The following is a 19743-nucleotide window of genomic DNA, read 5'->3' on the forward strand; positions in this document are numbered from 1 at the left end:
TAACTTTGTCGATCAAAAATTGAAGTTTAAATATGATTATGATTTTATTTCAAACAAAAGGTTTTACATTATGTTTCACAATTATTCTGAAGTCTTTTTTGGTGTATTTCACAATCTTATATAATTTGTTGATATGATATAATTATTGTCACGATTTATTTTTTATCTTTAGCAATTAAATGTCTTAGCATTGACAAAATCCAGAATCGATTTGAAAACTAGGAGATGCGCTACCTCTAATTCTCCAGTATTTGTTTATCGGATTGTTAGAAATTAATTTCATTAAATGATACAGAAGGGATGTTTAAATTCACATGGAAATCAATCTTAGCATGACTAATTTATCGGGAGAGTGAAGGCATGAAATCTCAACACTTAACAGCAACACCTAAAAGGAATTTGAAATCATCACGTTGTTTCTACTTCTCCTGAGAATACTGTTCCGAGCAACTGACCTAATGTTCAGGTCATGTTCACAAAAAATGGAAGCAGGTCTAAATGAAAAGGTGAAGATAAGTAAAAGTGATCAATCTCATAACTCCCACAAAGAATACGAAATAGAGGGTTGAGCAAACACGGATCCCTGGATATACCAGAGGAAGGATCAGGTGCCTAGGAGGAGTAAGCATCCCCTGTCGTCCGGTCACATCCGTCGCGAGCCCTATGTCTTGATAAGGTAAACGGAATAATCCGTAGTCAAAACCAGTGTGCCAAGAACGATCTAACAATAGGTATGAAACACGTCAGAGAGTATTTGACCCAACGACAGGGTGTTTTGGCAAACTAGATCGTGTGTAATCAAAATAACATGCATGGTATTAAAACAGAACATATGGCCTTTCTCGACTGCAAATTTATACAAGATAATACATGTCATGTTGTGTATAAAATTTAAGTTTAGCGTTTACCTTTTGTATGGTGCTTAAAACATTTTTTTCAAACAAAAGAAACTTATCTATAATATGATTTACGTGTACCTAAATATCAAACACCTTCAGATCCTTTGATTTCATAAGCATTGTACAGACTTGTAAAATTTGTAACATTTTGCAGTTTTCTTGTTGGTCCAAATAAAATGGCTTTTTGTTTTGCCAAGGTGAAGATACAGTCTATTATCTACAAGCCATGATGAGCATGTTATGAACTACAAATTGCCTTGTTGGTATATCCCGGCCATGATGCGCGTTTGCAATTGCAGTTCAGAACGCCATGCTCACTGCAAAGTGTAATTTGATATTCATACTCCTGTGTGCGTCCTTGACATTGGATATGCAGTTTCTCAAAGTTTAATTACAGAAGACAATAGATATGGATTCTGTAGGTTTATGTATGGTTGTAGTAATGTCCAGAGCATTCCACGTTTTGCAACAGTTGCAGACGATCAAAGCGGCAAGTACCCGGATTTGACTTTCGACTATTTTTCATATCTGCTGTTCAATTAATTCATTACGTTAAATCAATCACCTCTGCAAGAAATAAAATTACGTTTTGTTTATAGGTATTTATCTGGTTTTATTCATTTATTTATTTATTTTCTTGGTGATATGATTCGCCTTATGTATTACTACGCACAAACTTCCGAAATCTGGAGAACTCGCGACCCGCGGAACCAGGTCTCCTACCAGCGTGTAACCAACGCACTAGACCGCTCGACCATCCAGGCAAGTCATTAAAACTTGCTTTCGATGACGATGGAATTACCACCACGCTGTCACACACTACACGGTCATTGAGAATGGAAATGGGATACTTTACATTTATTGCATGATAGTGAGGGAGATATGAAGATTTATTCACCCAAGAAAAATCAGGGCGTTGCCCTCGGGAAATGTGATTTTTCTTGGGTGAATAAATCTTCATATCTCCCGAACATCCATGCAATAAATTGTTTATTATACCTAAACAAAGCAAGACTACAAAAATGTATTTATGTTTCCTCATGCTGCACAAACTCACCGCAGCTCCGTTTATGCTGAGTTTAGATCAATAACATCAACACCACTGTAGAGATGAAATATGTCATTTATTCAAATGACGCAAATAAGGAAAAATATATACATAATATAATAAGGGGATCAGACCAAAAACTATTCACACGATACATAATGACATATCAATCTGCTGATCCCCTAAATTTACGGAAGAACAATATATGCAAAAATTATAAAATTGATTAGGTCTACAGCAAAAAGATGGCACATCAAAAATACAAAGGCCATAACATATCTTAAAACATATCAATGCAAGTAAGGTAGGAAAAGATTGGGTGGTGGTGGGTGTGCCAAATTTTTTGATGCTATCAATAGCTTCGATGAAGCGAGAATGACCCAAGGCTGACTGGTCAGTTACCGACAGCATCAGAACACAACGATAATAAATTTTGATTGGCTGTTATCAGACAAGGGGTTAAGATTTGACCATGGAAAATTTCGGAATTGCGTAACAAGTCTGCCGCAACTGCAGAACTGGGAAAAATTACATAATATGGCACATGACACCTGCAAGGCCTGGGAGAAGACCAGTAACATTACATATAAAGAAAAATCAAAGCCACAGAGTTACAAACAATACAAAAAGTATATTAACTTACTAACATTTACATGAAAAAAAAAAAAAAAAAAAAAAAAAAAAAACCAGCATTCAACACATAAATGCAATTATTTACATAATTGTTGTTTTGAAATTGGGGTTCTCTCATCTATATATGTAGGCACGCTGTTTTTGGCTATATTTAGCTCTAAAACTTCATAGTTATTTCGGATTTCAAACATTTCGGTTGAGCATCACTGAAGAGACATTATTTGTCGAAATGCGCATCTGGTGCATCAAAATTGGTACCGTATAAGTTTTACATGTAGCTGAGATTGCCTTAAAAGTAACACCGCGCTGTCAACGTATTAGACAGTACAAACAACGAATTACAGTGATATGATAACCAGTTTTTGTTTTACATGTATATATATATATATATATATATATATATGTGTGTGTGTGTGTGTGTGTGTGTGTGTGTGTGTGTGTGTGTGTGTGTGTGTGTGTATATATATATATATATATATATTTTTATATATATATATATATACGTATCATCCCGCCCTCAAGAACATCAACGGTATTCTGAAGAAACACCTGCCCATTCTGCATGCCAACAAACGAATGGCTGGTGTTTTTAAGGAGTCACCGATGGCATCCTTCAGGCGTCCCAGAAACCTGAAGGACTGATAGTAAGGACCAAACTGGATAACCCTTTACCCAATGGAGGTTTCAAAATATGCTCAGACCTCAGATGTCAATTATGCAAATATAGCTCAGACACTGAGGGTTTTAGCAGTCCTGTCACGGGTCGCAGTTATAAAATATTGGGAAACTTTTCCTGCAAAACCAATAACTGCATCTATCTCATCAGTTGCGATGTCTGCCAGAAGCAGTACATAGGAGAAACAACAGACCTTCGCAGACGGGTGAACAACCACCGGTCCTCCATCAGAACCAAAAAAGATTTGCCAGTAGCAACACATTTCAATGGCAATAACCACCGATGGGAGGACATGACAGTAGTGGTTATTGATCATGACCCTAGTTGGTCAGATACCGAAAGAAAGCAGAAGAAAAAATTCTGGACGCACAGGTTGAAGTCATTTGAACCGCATGGTATCAACAAACCTACTGACTTCACCAGGATGAATACGGGCTAAACCCTTACTAGATTTTAAGCTTCATCTAGACCTACTCGTCTGATCATGTCCCTAACAGTGGTACTGTGACCATTTTTGAACACACATTTTTTTTTTTCAATTCTGTTTACAATCAGTCCATCATTTTTAATTTTTTTGAACTTCATAACCGATTGCTTACATGTAAAACCCATTTATCAGTTTCCGTGATTCTATGTTGTTGGGTTTTTTTTTACACATCCACCCTAGACATGATCAGTACGGGGATGTCTGATGTTTATTCAATTTCCTGGGCTGCCTATTCTTTGTTTTTGTTTGAAGTTGGTCCATTTTGTTAACTTATTCAAACTTGTTGTTTACATTATCTTTAGCTCAAACTTTGTTCATCTCTTACCACGTTTACATAGCTTATTTTCATTTATTTATTATTTATTTTTTTTTTTTGTATTTGTTACTTATTATTATCTTTTATAAATTATGCATGGTTAAAATAGAATCGCTCTGGGTACGAGTTAGCTTTACTATTTGTCAACGTAATTGGGTTAACTCGTTCCACTTGAGATTTATTAAGTTTATTGTTTTTCTATTCGGACATTTTGGATCAGCTCTTTGGACGAATAAGACATGTCCTAATTCGCTCCACTTTTAACATTGATTGGCAAGCCTAATGACCAAAAACATGTAGTCTGCGTTGTAAATACGTTTGTAGATTAGTGTAGTTGTAGTACTAGATGTATTTATATGTAGTTTTTGTTATTATGCTCTGTTGATATTGACCACATTATGTAATTGTTTTCGTTTGTCCTGAAGAAGGGACGGGTCGTCCCGAAAATTTGACAATCTCGTTGTTCGTGTCGTTGGTCATTTTAGTGCTTTATATATATAGTTTGTTGTCAAGTATAATCTTTATAGGACAAGTTTTATTTCTTACAATAAAAAACTAAAGCATTGAAAGGAACATAATTATAGATATCACCAAAAATAAAAATAAAAACAAACAAAAAAATACACGCGTGAAAAATTTATCAAACGTATTTCTAGCCCGGAGAACTAACTATCTCGACAAAATCTGATTAATATTTTTAATTAGTTATATGTTAGATAGTTAATAAGAATGCTAGGATTTGTAAAGTAATACCTTAACAGATTGGAATGCCTAGGTTTACATATATATTGAATAACGAAATTCATCACCAATTTCATTTCAATTTCATTTGATTGTTTATTGATTTTCTATGTCAGACGATGCTATTACAATCCCAGACGGAGTAATTAAGTATAACTAAACAATGCACTGCTTGATGTAGAGTGCATAACAAAGTGAAAGAATTGGTTTGTAAATATATCATGGTAACTACTGCCTGTGGGACATATTAATAAAAAAATATTTCATTTTCAAATTCAAAATTGTAATATTTACACTGTATTTGATATTTGTTGAGTTGAAAGTGTCTCAAAACCTCGATTAACAGGTTAAATGAGCATGACAGGTATTAATTAACTTGTTCGTGTAATAGTGACAAAATGATATCGTCCTTTTCTTTATTTTAGTACCTTACATACCGTCGCTTGCCGATCAAACGGTGCATAAAAGATGCCTGTCCTGACGTCACACCAGGAAATCATCTCGCACACTGACCGGGGCAAAAAGTCAACATTGGCTCACTTTTAAAACCAATTGAACCCAATTATAACGATTTTTTCAGTTCTTGAATTTTATCCAAAACTTATCATGTAGATTTGAATTGACAATGTTTTCTATCTGACGTCATTGAAAGTTTGCGCATGCACCTTGCATCATTTTCTCTTTGCATTTTATTTTTAATTTTCTTAAACTTAATTGTTATGTATATTATGCCTCCATTGTCGTTAGCAGTTCCCGCGGTACATGTATATGTAGTTGAGTAGTAACGTTCGATTCGTAACCGGGAGGTCGAGAGTTAGATCTCCGCTCGTGTCATGACCGCGTCAACATGGATGTGATTGCTCCTTCGCCAAACGCTCGGCATTAAGAAGTGAGGTTATTTCGGATATGGCCTTAAAAACGGAGGTACCGTGTCGCGGCAGGCCTTGGCATGTTAAAGAAGTCTCACTGCTACGGCCCTGAGCGCTAAGCATAGATACAACGACCCTGAGCGCTAAGCATAGATACAACGACCCTGAGCGTTAAGCATAGATACATCGACCCTGAGCGCTAAGCATCGATCTAACGACCCTGAGCGCTAAGGATAAATCTAAATGTGTGGTACTTCACTTACAATTGGTGACGTCTCAATATGAGTAAAAAAAAATCCTCGGCGGGAAGTAAAACAAACAGACGATCAATCATTTACAGCAATTCATTACTATACAGACGGTGATGGAGACACCCAGAATAATGTCAATACAATCGGGGTTTATGTGAAAGAAGATTCTGCTAATAAAATTCTCAGGTCAAAATTAAAACAATAACCGATTTTCAGGTTATTTCCCTCCGGATTAAGACACACAGCGAAGCACGCCACTGTCATTAGGTTTCCATACAGGAATGAACCTTAACATCAATCAATATACCTAATTGACAGTTCAGCCTTCATTTCATTCTACTCTCGCACCCTGTACAACAAACAGAAATCCTTCCACTTTATTCAAACCAAACACCTCATCAACTATTGGCATGGCGAAAGTCGAAGATCATGCCCAGTCATTTTTATTCAAGATTAGTGAGAGAGACATCTCTTTAATCCCGGGCACTTGTCTTATTTGACATGAAATTACTATCAATTTATCCGCCATTCAACGGTGTGAATTATAGGGCTTCTTCCCCGGGATATTTATTATTATTTTACCCGGGAAATTTACATAAGCGTGTGATTTCGTTTCTTATCGGGCACGCCATATTATACAGAAGAAAAAAACTATTTTGAATTGATTGCATTTCGACCTGCGTAATTATTCTCCCTGATGCATGCAAAGCTTCAATTAAATTATATATATATATATATATATATATATATATATATATATATATATATTATATATATATATATATATATGTGCAGATTTTGTTGTCAAGAACAAGCGTTTGCATGTGTTCCTTATGGGAGTTATGAAATTGATCCCTGTTCGTTATTTTCGCTTTTCATGCATGTATCTAAAAATAACCATTGTGGCAAATCTACAAAATAACAGAATATACCACCTGAATCAGACGTGGACGAAATGTCCGTTGATTCGGTCTATTTAAGACCATAATGACTCAGGTCATCTTCCTCTGGTAATTACTGGACGGTTGTAAGCTGAGATATGGATGAAGTTTCCCATAACTAATATACGTGCACGTTTCTCTTGCAAAATATTTCCCTCTCAAAAGATCTCCAATGTCAGGAATCGGGCTGTATTTACATTTCAAGTTAATCTTAAAAATAGCAATCCTGTCAAAGTACACCAACATTTGTGTGACGTCACAATGCCCAACAGCCAACAGCGTTGACAGCCCAAAGCTAGTTTAACCAATTGAATTGAAGACATTTTAAAGAATCTCCGGTTAATCTGTGACTGTTCTGGGTTTTTTTTTACCATGCAATGATGTTTGTAGGATTGAAATATTAAATTATTGTTTTAACATATGGTGTATTATGTATACGGAAGTACATAATGATATTGCTTTTGTTCAGTTCATGTGTTGTAGCACAATAGAGTCAAAAAGAATCATTTGATGTATAAATTTAAAATTTTCAATTTTACCCTAGGGCCAAATGGAGGTTGAAAAACGATTTTTTTTCTAATGAAACCTGGTTCCCGGAACGCCTCATACGTCTTTCGCAATAGCCAAATCATCTGTTGGAAGCTGATTGGTGATGTCCTGTAAATTTACAATAAGGTTTCGGAATTTTCATTTTCACCTTGGGGGCCAAATGGGAGTCGAAAGCGACATTTATCTATAAAATTTTGGTTCCCAGAACTCCCCTTACATATTACGCAGTAGCCAAATCATCGTTTGGAACATGATGGATGGTGCCCTGTAGATGTGCAATACGTTTACGGAATTTTCATTTTCATCCTGGGAGCTAACTGGGATAAAACATATATGTTATTTTAACCAAAAACTCTGGTTCCCTCTTCGGAACTTCGCTTATATTTACACAGTAGTCAAATCATCCTTTGAAAGGTAATTGGTGATGTCTTGTGTGCAATAAAGTTTCAGATTTTTTATTTACGCCCTGGGAGCCAACTGGGGGTTGACAAGCGACATTTTACTATTTAAAAAAAAACCTGGTTCCCATATAACTCCTCCGTTTTATGCAGGGCTTTTTGCATATTCTGTGAGGATTTTTTTCAACAATCTCGTTTAAAGTCAGCATTCTATAGTCGTTATAACGATTTAGTTTGCCAATACATAGGGGTCAGGGCGGGTGTGACTGGTCGACAGGGGATGCTTACTCCTCCTAGGCACCTGATCCCACTTCTGGTATGTCCAGGGATCTGTGTTTGCACAACTCTTTATTTTGTATTCCTTATAGCTTACAGGATTATGAGATTGAACACTGTAAGTTATCTTCGCCTTTCATGCAGTAGTCAAATCATCTTTTGGGAGATGGTTGGTTGTGTACTTTAGATGTGTAATAAGTTTTCGGAATTTTCTTTTTCACCATGAGGGGCAAATGGGGTGGAAAAACGACGAACAAAAACCTGGTGCTCAATGCATCGTGTCATGTGCAACAAAAATGTTTTAAGGGTTGTAACTGCAACTAATTCAAAGATATTTGAACAATAAAAAAGTCATGGGGCTTGGGATGATCCCAAGACACTTTCCAATCAGATTACCCAATGCATCTTGACATATGCAGCAAGAATATATGGTTTAGGGGTCAATATCTTAAATGTTTAAAGATATATTTCAACAATTATGACCCCAGCGCATTTGCCCAACAGAATACTCTTTAAGGGTTGTAATCTCAACCATTTCAAAGACATTTGAACAATAAAAAATGATGGGGGTTGGAATGACCCCAGGGCACTTGCCAATCAGATTACACAATGCATCTTGACATATGAAGAATGTATTTGGTATAGGGTACGTTATATGGTAACTGTTGTGGCTTCTATGTTAATTATATACACACGAACGTATAACGGAGAGTAGAAGTAAAGGCAAACGCTCGTGTGTGGGTTTTATCTTATAGCAGCATCTAGTTAAAACTGGAATAGCACCCCAATTCTCATTTCATACTCCAGTTATAAATACATTTTAAGATAAAATTTCTCTCATTAACATATACAAATATCCATAAAACCATGCCCCTGTGAACATTACATAACTCATATATTTTAGGTGATTCTTTCTACGTCTGAATGACTCGCTACCTTAACAAATTGCATTTAAGCACATATCCTGAAAGTTAATGAAAATGTTATCCATATGTTTGTAAACAGGTATTTTGCACTATACATGTATTTGCATTAATTTTCAGTGCCCATTTATATACATGTACCTATTTCAATGTACGTTACGCCTTTCTGATATTTCTTTTAAAATTGTTCATAAAGGCGGAAAGCGTTTTGTCTTCTTCAATAATCTACTTGTATACTTGTTATGATACCTCGATTTGAGGAGGTGTGTCTTTTGCTATCGACTGATGATAGGTGAATCAGTGTGATTTACTTTGGATGTTTTCGTCTACTGTCAACACGTCTGAGAGACACACGTCTTAAATAATGCCCACGCAAGTTATTGTAGAGGGTAGGGTCCCTGTATATAGGTGACATGTGTCTTGTCCGTGATCAGTTCTATCTGAACAAAGACAACGTACTGTTTTATTGTTATGAAGGTTTGGTTATTTTCTTCTGCTGCAGGATATAATACAGGTTGACGTAGTTCATACACTATACATTATGTAATATGGAGAGTTTGAGACATGAATAAAACGACGAAAAAGAAATAAAAAGCAAATTAAGATTCTGTTGTATATCAAGAATTCAAACAAAAATATGAAAGAAATGTAAACGACATACGCAGATTTGGGGTATATACAATTCTTGCTTAACAACACTTGCACTATTTTGACATTTCTGGCGATTTAAAATTCGGTCTTCACCATTTGAACGTTGTTGAGATTAAAACCGCCGGTACTGGAAGTGATATTGCCTGTCGTTGGGCTGTTGTTGACTGTTGTTGACTGTCGTGACTATTGTTCCCTGTTGCGGCTGTTGTTGACTGTTGTTGACTGTCGTGACTATTGTTCCCTGTCGCGGCTGTTGTTGACTGTAGCGGCTGTTGTTGACTGTCGTGACTATTGTTGACTGTCGCGGCTGTTGTTGACTGTAGCGGCTGTTGTTGACTGTCGTGACTATTGTTGACTGTCGCAGCTGTTGTTGACTGTAGCGGCTGTTGTTGACTGTCGTGACTATTGTTGACTGTCGCAGCTGTTGTTGACTGTCGCGGCTGTTGTTGACTGTCGTGACTATTGTTCCCTGTCGCGGCTGTTGTTGACTGTTGCGGCTGTTGTTGACTGTCGCAGCTGTTGTTGACTGTAGCGGCTGTTGTTGACTGTCGTGACTATTGTTCCCTGTCGCGGCTGTTGTTGACTGTCGCGGCTGTTGTTGACTGTCGTGACTATTGTTCCCTGTCGCGGCTGTTGTTGACTGTCGTGACTATTGTTCCCTGTTGTGGCTGTTGTTGACTGTCGCAACTGTTGTTGACTGTAGCGGCTGTTGTTGCCTGTCGCGGCTGTTGTTGACTATTGTTGACTGTCGTGACTATTGTTCCCTGTCGCGGCTGTTGTTGACTGTCGCGGCTGTTGTTGACTGTCGTTACTATTGTTCCCTGTTGTGGCTGTTGTTGACTGTCGCGGCTGTTGCTCCCTGTCGGGCTGTTGTTGACTGTCGCAGCTGTTGTTGACTGTCGCGGCTGTTGTTGACTGTCGGACTGTTGTTGACTGTCGCGGCTGTTTCCCTGTCGGGCTGTTGTTGCCTGTCGCTGCTGTTGTTGACTGTCGCGACTGTTGTTGAGGGTCGTGACTATTGTTCCCTGATGCGGCTGTTGAGTGAGGTTGATAAATCATGAATTTTTATTCCTTTAAACACGAGTAATGAAATCCAAAATAAAAGTTGAAACTCAAGAAAACAACACAAATGTTTAGGTAAACATCACCTATAACCTAATTGACGGACATGTGAAAAGTCCGTTTCATAAAAAGATTGGTTGATTTTGAGTTTGAACAGTAGAAATACTAATTACTAAAACCGGATGTTCTACAATGAAAGAAAGCGCGGAAGTAAGCTGTGTGAATGCTGGGACATTTATCAGTATTCACTTTGTTTTCCTCTTTTAACATTCTTACTAACTCAAACTGATGCTATTATCTCATCAACTGCTTTCAGCTTTCTAAATAGATTAAGTGCTGCGCATGAATACACTTGGCCTAAATAGGACAACACGGGTTTATTATCAAAGTATCAACTTTGCTCCCTAAAAATGAAGACAACACACTATAATATTGCCCGACAGCCAGCCGTACGTGCAGGACGTCGCCATTTATTTTATATAATTGCAGATCACACACATAACCGATTGCTTTGCTTTTACATGTGACAAGCTAAGAAAATTTTGCATAAAGTATTTAACCTGACAATATACGTGCAATATTCTCCCGCACAAACAAACATCAGGGCCGGCCAGGAAAAACTAAGAGATGAATTGATGATATTTACCAATGAAAAACTCTAGAAAACCTGTGTCCGATGCCAAGTGCCATTGGATGTAGGGAGTTTGTGAACGGACCTGCTCACAAAATACATGTACCAATAATATAAACAATACACATTAAAGCTGTATGACCCGATGTTCATGTATCATTTTTGTACATCATTACTTTAAAGCAGATTAATTACTTTACAAAGTTATTAACTTTTCCCTTATTACATGCTTGAAAATATCTGCATGTACATGTAAAAGAAAACAGTGAGTATGATATTTGGAAAGTAAATATAGTGTGGTACACATATAAATATCCGGAAAACCTCGGGCCTTTCACCCAAAGCACTGTGTATTCGGTGAAAGACCCGAGGTGTTCCGGATAACGCATAAAATTATATAGTGTTATATGTCTATAAATAGCCCCTCGCGCGTCAGGGGAATCCCAACATGATGTATTAACTCAGGCGCAACTGTCTAGTTTTAAGTCTGAAAGAGCGTAAAACAATGAATTAATAAGAGGTATCTGATATTTTTATTTCTATTAAACTTATGGTACGGTACTGTTGTAACAAAATACACAGTTTTACACAGATAAGACCACCGGTGATCTGATGGTTTGAACTGGTCACGTGACTGTCACTTGAAATGGCAGAGTGACGCGTTGTTTGTAAACACCGATTTAGAATAAAATGATTTTGGTTAAAGCAGGTGAAATAATATATGATATGTCATACAGCCCCATAAGTACATACGTGCTATGATTTAATAGCGTTTTTACGAGATGTAAAAAAAATGTTATAATTCAGACCATGCAGCTTTAAGTTATGAAAAGTTTGTTTAACCCGCGCAAAACGGCTTCTAGTAGTGAATACTTTAACAAAACCAGCTTTTAAAAACCCCTTACTAAGCATTTCTATTGGTCAAAACCTGAATACCATTCATGGATCATGCCACTATACAGGCTATACCATTTTTTATTATATACTTTCAATTTCATCTCCTCTTTTTTCTTTAAAAGCTTGCGGGAATATATCACACGATATATGCTCGGAAACATTCCGGCCCGCAAACATTACGTCACAATCAATACACAAGCAAATTACTACACCGTTATTTTTCAAATTTTTCATCCTTTACTCAGTTAAACCAATAAAGAAATTGATAAAAATAAACTATTGTTAGTTTCTAAATGAAATTGAAAGTATATAATAAAAAGGTTATAGACAAGCTCGGTCCGTGTACGCGCCAAAAAACGAGGTCGTCATATTTTCCCATACAAAGTCTATAACCTATAAAAATACACATAGTGAATACAACGTTTTCCCGCTATACTATCGAAACGCGGGAAATATAATTATCAAACCTGTAGGTGTAAGTAAACACCATGTAGCAATTGTTCTGTTATTTAATCTTCTTCCACTTGTTTACACATGTAATGTGTTAATTCTGTTGGGTTTTCGTTTATCAAAATGGATGACGTATTATTGCAATTATTATTGTATTATATCATTGCCTTACTTAAGGAGAGGTATTTATCTAGTAATCCGTTAGAAATTGTTTCTAATCCTTTTGATCCTAGTATAATCAAAACAAATGATTAAAATCTTAATATGATAAATTTCTTTAATTTTTTCAAAATGTATGAGATGCTACCTAGAGCACGCAGACATACATCTCCTGAAGAGCTAACGCACTCTAATCAATGCATTGGTGTAAAGAGGTACTTTCAAAATCTGGAAGACATAAATTTGTTAAATCCCCTGCTCTACGTCCGACCCCCCGTACCCGGGCTATTTACATGTAGGAGCCTGTCTCTTTGTAACATCATCGCAGCCCTTTGTACATTTGTAATTCAGCCACTTAGCTAAGGTAATATCATTCCCGTTCAAATAATTCTCCAATTAACTTCCGACAACAAACCCGAGGAGCCAGAAGATGGTCGCTACGAGTCGGGGCTTTATTTCTACACCATCTGAGGTTCATAACCAAAATAACAACTCCACGTCAAACAGCCATTAAATGAAATCAATTTTTCATCATTTTCTGAAGAAGAAAAAATAAATATTGAACTGAGAGACGTCTTGTCGGTAATTGCTGACTTAGCTAGCGCCAAATAAGGGGGGTAATTCAGAGCTAATGGTTGCAGTATCTTCCTTATGTCACGATGGCATTTCACAATCCATTTCGAGTGGATGCAATTTGTTTTCAAATGGGATAATTATTTTGTCCTTAAAAAGAAGGATAGTTTTGTTCGTTTATAAAAAATCTCCCAATCAGACCGCAGTTAATGGTTGTTATGACGTCTTTACGCAGGGTTAAATAACGGGTGCATTGTTAGAGAGGCAACGTTGGCACATCGATTGCGAAACTTGTCCTCAAACGAATTCTTGTTGCATTAGTTTCGTAATATCTTGCACTTGACTAAGTTTGTTACAGTGCATGTGAGGAACCCATTACCAGTCAGTTAACAGGCTCACGGTACAGAGAAGCATTGTTCTATAACTTAAATGAAAAATAAAATTTAAAAGGCAGTGTTTCGATTTGTTTTGATTGCTCCTCTATCATTAGAACAGGCGAGAACTCGGTAAAGTATCATTACGGCCAGGGGAAGATGTAAAAGTAGAATTTTTACAAGATTCCTAATATGCATATATTTCTACATGTGTCGGGCTTTATAATTACTACATGTGTCCGGCTTTATAATTACTACATGTGTCGGGCTTTATAATTACTACATGTGTCGGGCTTTATAATTACTATATGTGTCGGGCTTTATAATTACTACATGTGTCGGGCTTTATAATTACTACATGTGTCGGGCTTTATAATTACTACATGTGTCGGGCTCTATAATTACTACATGTGTGGGGCTTTATATTTACTACATGTGTCGGGCTTTAGAATACCTACATGTGTCGGACTTTATAATTACTACCTGTGTCAGGCTTTATAATATCTAAATGTGCCGGGCTTTATAATTACTACATGTGTCGGGCTTTATAATATTTACATGTGCAGGGCTTTATAATCACTACATGTGTTGAACTTCATAATTATTACATGTATCGGGCTTTATAATTACTACATGTCTCGGGCTTTATAATTACTACATGTGTTGGGCTTTATAATTACTACATGTGTCGGACTTTATAATTACTACATGTGTCCGGCTTTATAATTACTACATGTGTCGGGCTTTATAATATTTACATGTGCAGGGCTTTATAATCACTACATGTGTTGAACTTCATAATTATTACATGTATCGGGCTTTATAATTACTACATGTCTCGGGCTTTATAATTACTACATGTGTTGGGCTTTATAATTACTACATGTGTCGGACTTTATAATTACTACATGTGTCCGGCTTTATAATTACTACATGTGTCGGGCTTTATAATTACTACATGTGTCGGGCTTTATAATTACTACATGTGTCCGGCTTTATAATTACTACATGTGTCGGGCTTTATAATTACTACATGTGTTGGGCTTTATAATTACTACATGTGTCGGGCTTTATAATTACTACATGTGTCGGGCTTTATTATTACTACATGTGTCGGGCTTTATAATTACTATATGTGTCGGGCTTTATAATTACTACATGTGTCGGGCTCTATAATTACTACATCTGTCAGGCTTTATAATTACTACCTGTGTCGGGTTTTATAATTTCTACATGTGTTGGGTTTATAATTTCTACATGTGTCGGGCTTTATAATTACTCTATGTGCTGGGCTATATAATTACTACATGTGTCGGGCTTTATAATTACTACATGTGTCGGGCTTTATAATTTCTACATGTGACGGGCTTTATAATTACTACATGTGTCGGGCTTTATTATTACTACATGTGTCCGGCTTTATAATTACTACATGTGTTAGACTTTATAATTACTACATGTGTCGGGCTTTTTAATTACTACATGTGTCGGGCTTTATAATTACTACATGTGTCGCGCTTTATAATTACTACATGTGTTAAACTTTATAATTACTACATGTGTCGGGCTTTATAATTACTACATGTGTCGTGCTTTATAATTACTACATGTGTGGGGCTTTATAATTACTACATGTGTCGGCTTTATAATTACTACATGTGTCGGGATTTATAATTTCTTTATACTATTCATGCATCGTGCTATTTTTATCAAGAACGTCTAGGTTAGAAGGATAATTTACTGACCAAAAGTGGATGTACGCTGAAACAAAAAGGTGCTCATTAGTCAACATAATACACGGCAATACATATAATTTACAACACGGACTACAATCAAATCCGACTAAATCACACACATCGTATATGGTATCAGAAGAAATAATTAAAATACAAGAAAAATACAAAACCTAATTAATTTACAAATTCAATGTAAGTAGGAAAACGTTATGTCTATTTATCATGTTAATTACACGTAGTATATTAACTTGACAGTTGTATCTCAGGTGAGAACCCCGTAAGTTGAAAGAACTTGTGTTCAAACCGTTTGTATATCTATACATTCTTACAAGAAAATATGTTCAAACCAACCAACCACAAGACAAACACTGAAAACATCTCTCTCTCTCTCTCTCTCTCTCTCTCTCTCTCTCTCTATATATATATATATATATATATATATTATATAGCTACAATTCGTCATGTGCCGCGGAAGTAACTTCCTTTATAAAATTGGGTATTTCCGGTTGAAGAAGAAGAACCTCTCCTCCAGCGACAATTCATGGTGAGTTACGACTAGATAATCCAAGATCAAATAATGACGTGTGTCTTCGTCATATGTAGGCCACGTGACTTCCGTCTTCTTGTCATTTGGATTTCTATATAAAAAGAATAGAACAAACTTTTTGCGAAATTAAATTCAGTTTACCTGAAAGTTACTAAAACTTTGATGATCGATGAATTCATTGACTTTGAAAAATGGACCGACAGGGCGACATGAGTAGAACATTTTAGCTCATTAAATCTTTGTCATCAAATTGCACAAAGATTGAAAACAATAATGGAGCATGCACATGACGTCATCGATGTGTATTGTACGGTGTTTGTAGTGATCTATATCTACATTTAATAATGTTGTGCTAACAATATTGATACTTCTATTACACGGTTTCGGTGTATCATATTTCTCGATAAAAGTGTTGACCTTTCAACATGACATGACAAAGTTGATTTACACCATATAAATACAAGGAATGGACGTCAGGTTTGTTTGTTCTAAGAGGACACGAGAACAACGGAGCATTAGCAGTGATCTCTGCATAATCCATCATACAGCCTTAAAATCTATTCCTTATAATTATGTTAGTTCTCTATCAAGTGTCTCACTTATCATTTTAGAAATCTGAAAATCTTTATGAAACTGATTTTATTGAGCATTTCTGTTTTGAAAATAGTCACAGATTGCATACTGATGGCACTCAGTAAAAAAATTACTATAACCATACTATCATTAGGCCAAATGTTGTCTGACATGTTTCAATCCAATTGTTAGGCCATTCTTTACACATTAAATTTGGGTACTGATTACTCCGTTTACCTGATCTAGATATAGGACTCACGGCGGGTGTGACGGTCGACATGGGGTGCTTACTCCTCCTAGGCACCTAATCCCACCTCTGGAGCAGTGTACGTCCAGGGGTCAGTGTTTGCCTGACTTTCTATTTTGCATTGCTTATATAGGAGTTATGAAACTTATCCCTGTTTGTTATCTTCACCTTTTCATTATGATAAAAAATGATAATACACCTATTTGATAGCACTGTCATATTCAATGTACACCAAGCAATTTTCACAGAAAAGTTTTCAGGTTTTAGGCGTTCGATATTGAACAAGAATCACATTTAAAGTTAGCTACATTCTGTATCTCTAAAGAGTCCTTACTGTTCCCATGCATTCTCTTAAAAGTTTAGAATCTAAGTGTTTAACTATGTAGATTACAACAAAGACAGAAAATTCTTAAGATTCAAAATAAATTCAATTACTTTCAATTTTTTAAAGACATTTTGAAATGAAAAACAAAAGTCAAACGTAATGAACGCGAGAGAAGTCTAATGAGTATCTAAATTTGATTCTGGGTATATTTATATAATGATTTGCAATATTCTTATTTGATTACATGTATGATGATTGTATCAAAAACAAACGTGATCACTCTAAAAGTTGAATGGAGGATATGTGCGATTTCTGAATCAATGTCGTCCTCACGCTTGTGATTGTACATGTACATTTATATAACATACCAACCGTTATACTGACCCTGTCTTAGCCAAATTCGTCCAGTACTTGATCATTTTTCTGGAAAGATCATAGTGAAAATCCATCATCTGAAGATTTATCGGCGTCGCCATTAACTGGAAGAGCAAATACAGATCATCCTCGTGACCACACCCCCCAAATCACAGCGGAGCCGGAGGACCCTCGGGGAGGGGGCTGACGAGAGACACGAGGTATTGATATGTTTTAGATTTTGTGTTGTTTCTGGAGTGTGTCACCAGAGCACTGATTGTTGGCGTGGTTATGGCGGCGTCTCCGTACATTTTTACAATCTGGTTGCTTTGATCCATGCTACCTCTGTGGCTGGAGTAAAAGTCACACACCCTCTGGGTTAAATTTGGATTGTTTCCATTTAGGGAGTGGTTCACGCCAGGGGCAATTGATTCCTTAAACACGCGAAATGGGATCCCTGTGTCTATGGTAAAGTTGAAGTTAGTTTCGTAGTCAGAGACCAGCCGGGTTATCTGACCCAACATAATCTGTCTGTACAGAAGGCTTCCTTCCACACTTACCGTTCCAGCTACGAAGTCGAGAGATCTAAAGAAATGATATTCACTGGAATCAGGGTCATGTAGAAATTGATAGGGATTTTTCTTGATCAGCTCCCCATCGATGGCGGGTCCTATAAAGAGATCTAATGTTACATTCTCTACTGGAATGAAGTCTGTCATTTTCACGGCATTTGATAGATACGACGCCGGGAGGGATCGGAGGCATTTCGGGAAGACGGATGTTGAACTGTTATATGTGCACTTCACTCTCTCTGACAAAAGTTCATTGACTTTTTCTGTATTCTGTCTTTTGACAATAGTGTTTCGGGATATTACTCCACTCATTGTAATGACTCTTTGAAACAGCCCCTTATTTCTGAGTATAAATGACAAGAGATGAGCTGAAAACAGCTCCAGAACCGTGTCCGAATACTGTGACAGAATCTGGGTCACCACCAAGAGCTGCGATATTATCATGTATCCACTGTAAAGCCATTATTTGATCCCATAATCCAACGTTTTCTTTCACTTCCGGATCAAGTAGATTAAGAAATCCAAATAACCCTAGTCTGTAGTTAAATGTTACGACAATGACTTCACCATGGGCAACGAAACTGTGAGGGATATATTCACTTGCTGATCGCTGAAAGAAATCAGTTCCGAAAATCCAAACCATTACCGATAATTTCTGATGGCGTTTGATCTTGCGTCCCGGAACGTAAATATTGAGGTACAGACAATCCTCGGTATACTTCATTGTGTATGTTCCTACGTACTTGTCGCCATCTTGCATGCATCCGGGTCCGTGGTCTTCCGGAATACCTTCGACACCATCCCATTTTCCTATTGGTCGGGGTTTCTCGAACCTTAGGTCATCAATAGGCGGTTGAGCGTAAGGTACATGTATTCCGATGAACCTGAGAATCGGATGTGTGTGGTTGAAGATTTCCTGATGTCCGACGATGACTGAGTTGTCCTTCTTAATACTCTGGGTGTAGGTAATAGGTAGTAAAAACACTACACACAGTACTACTGAAAAAACACTCATCATTTGTGAAATCTATAATTAAACATGGTGTTCCATAGATAATTCGTGACCATTGGGTGTCTTCATTGCAAAAACATAAGGTAAATAACAAATGAAAAATAAAATGCATAATTATTGACGAACATGATCATCTATCAAGGTTTGATTTCAGGGGCGTGATACACTAGTATCAGATTAGCATAATGTTATGGTTGTTTTTTTTTTAATTTTTCTCCTTTGAGAATTGATTTCTAATGTCTGCACAATATAACTTCATCCCTGAAGACCCAGCGAATAATGTTGAAGAAGGCTTGGTTCACTGGATAGTAAGAAAATAGCAATCACAATGTACAAACGCGTGAATTCAAATGTTCTTAAAATGTTGAACGATGATTCCCAACCGTTATGGATGTGGTCAATACACGAATACGTATTGCAATACTTACTCTTCCAAGTGAGCGAGTCACCTTGGACGAATGGGGTTCCTATCTATCTGACAGTCTAAAACAAGTTACCGGAAAACGGAAAATATCATTAAAAAAGTCAAAACAATCTACCGGAAACGGAAAATATAAAAAATAAACATAGTAG

General features: G+C 36.6%; 1 protein-coding gene and 1 pseudogene across 1 annotated transcript; both read right to left on the reverse strand.

Annotated features, from left to right (window-relative positions):
- Positions 1–9770: 9770 nt before the first annotated feature.
- On the reverse strand, positions 9771–10717 carry LOC130050595 (nuclear transcription factor Y subunit beta-like). The gene is made up of 2 exons (XM_056150834.1): positions 10471–10717; positions 9771–10288 (listed from the first exon to the last, which is right to left on the reverse strand). The coding sequence occupies exons 1-2, from the start codon at positions 10715–10717 to the stop codon at positions 9771–9773; spliced, it is 765 nt and encodes a 254-aa protein (XP_056006809.1).
- Positions 10718–15989: 5272 nt separating this feature from the next.
- On the reverse strand, positions 15990–19173 carry LOC125658577 (carboxylesterase 4A-like; annotated as a pseudogene).
- Between the last annotated feature and the right edge of the window lie 570 nt (positions 19174–19743).

Source organism: Ostrea edulis, chromosome 9, assembly GCF_947568905.1.
Source record: "Ostrea edulis chromosome 9, xbOstEdul1.1, whole genome shotgun sequence".
NCBI lineage: Eukaryota > Metazoa > Mollusca > Bivalvia > Ostreida > Ostreidae > Ostrea > Ostrea edulis.

Bases quoted from the DNA above. Each gene is read 5' to 3' on its own strand.
- LOC130050595 (XM_056150834.1), bottom strand. From the start codon at position 10,717: ATGATTTATCAACCTCACTCAACAGCCGCATCAGGGAACAATAGTCAC. The intron at 10,289-10,470 runs GTAACGACAGTC...AGTCAACAACAG, and splicing joins AGCCACAACAGGGAACAATA to CCGCGACAGGGAACAATAGT.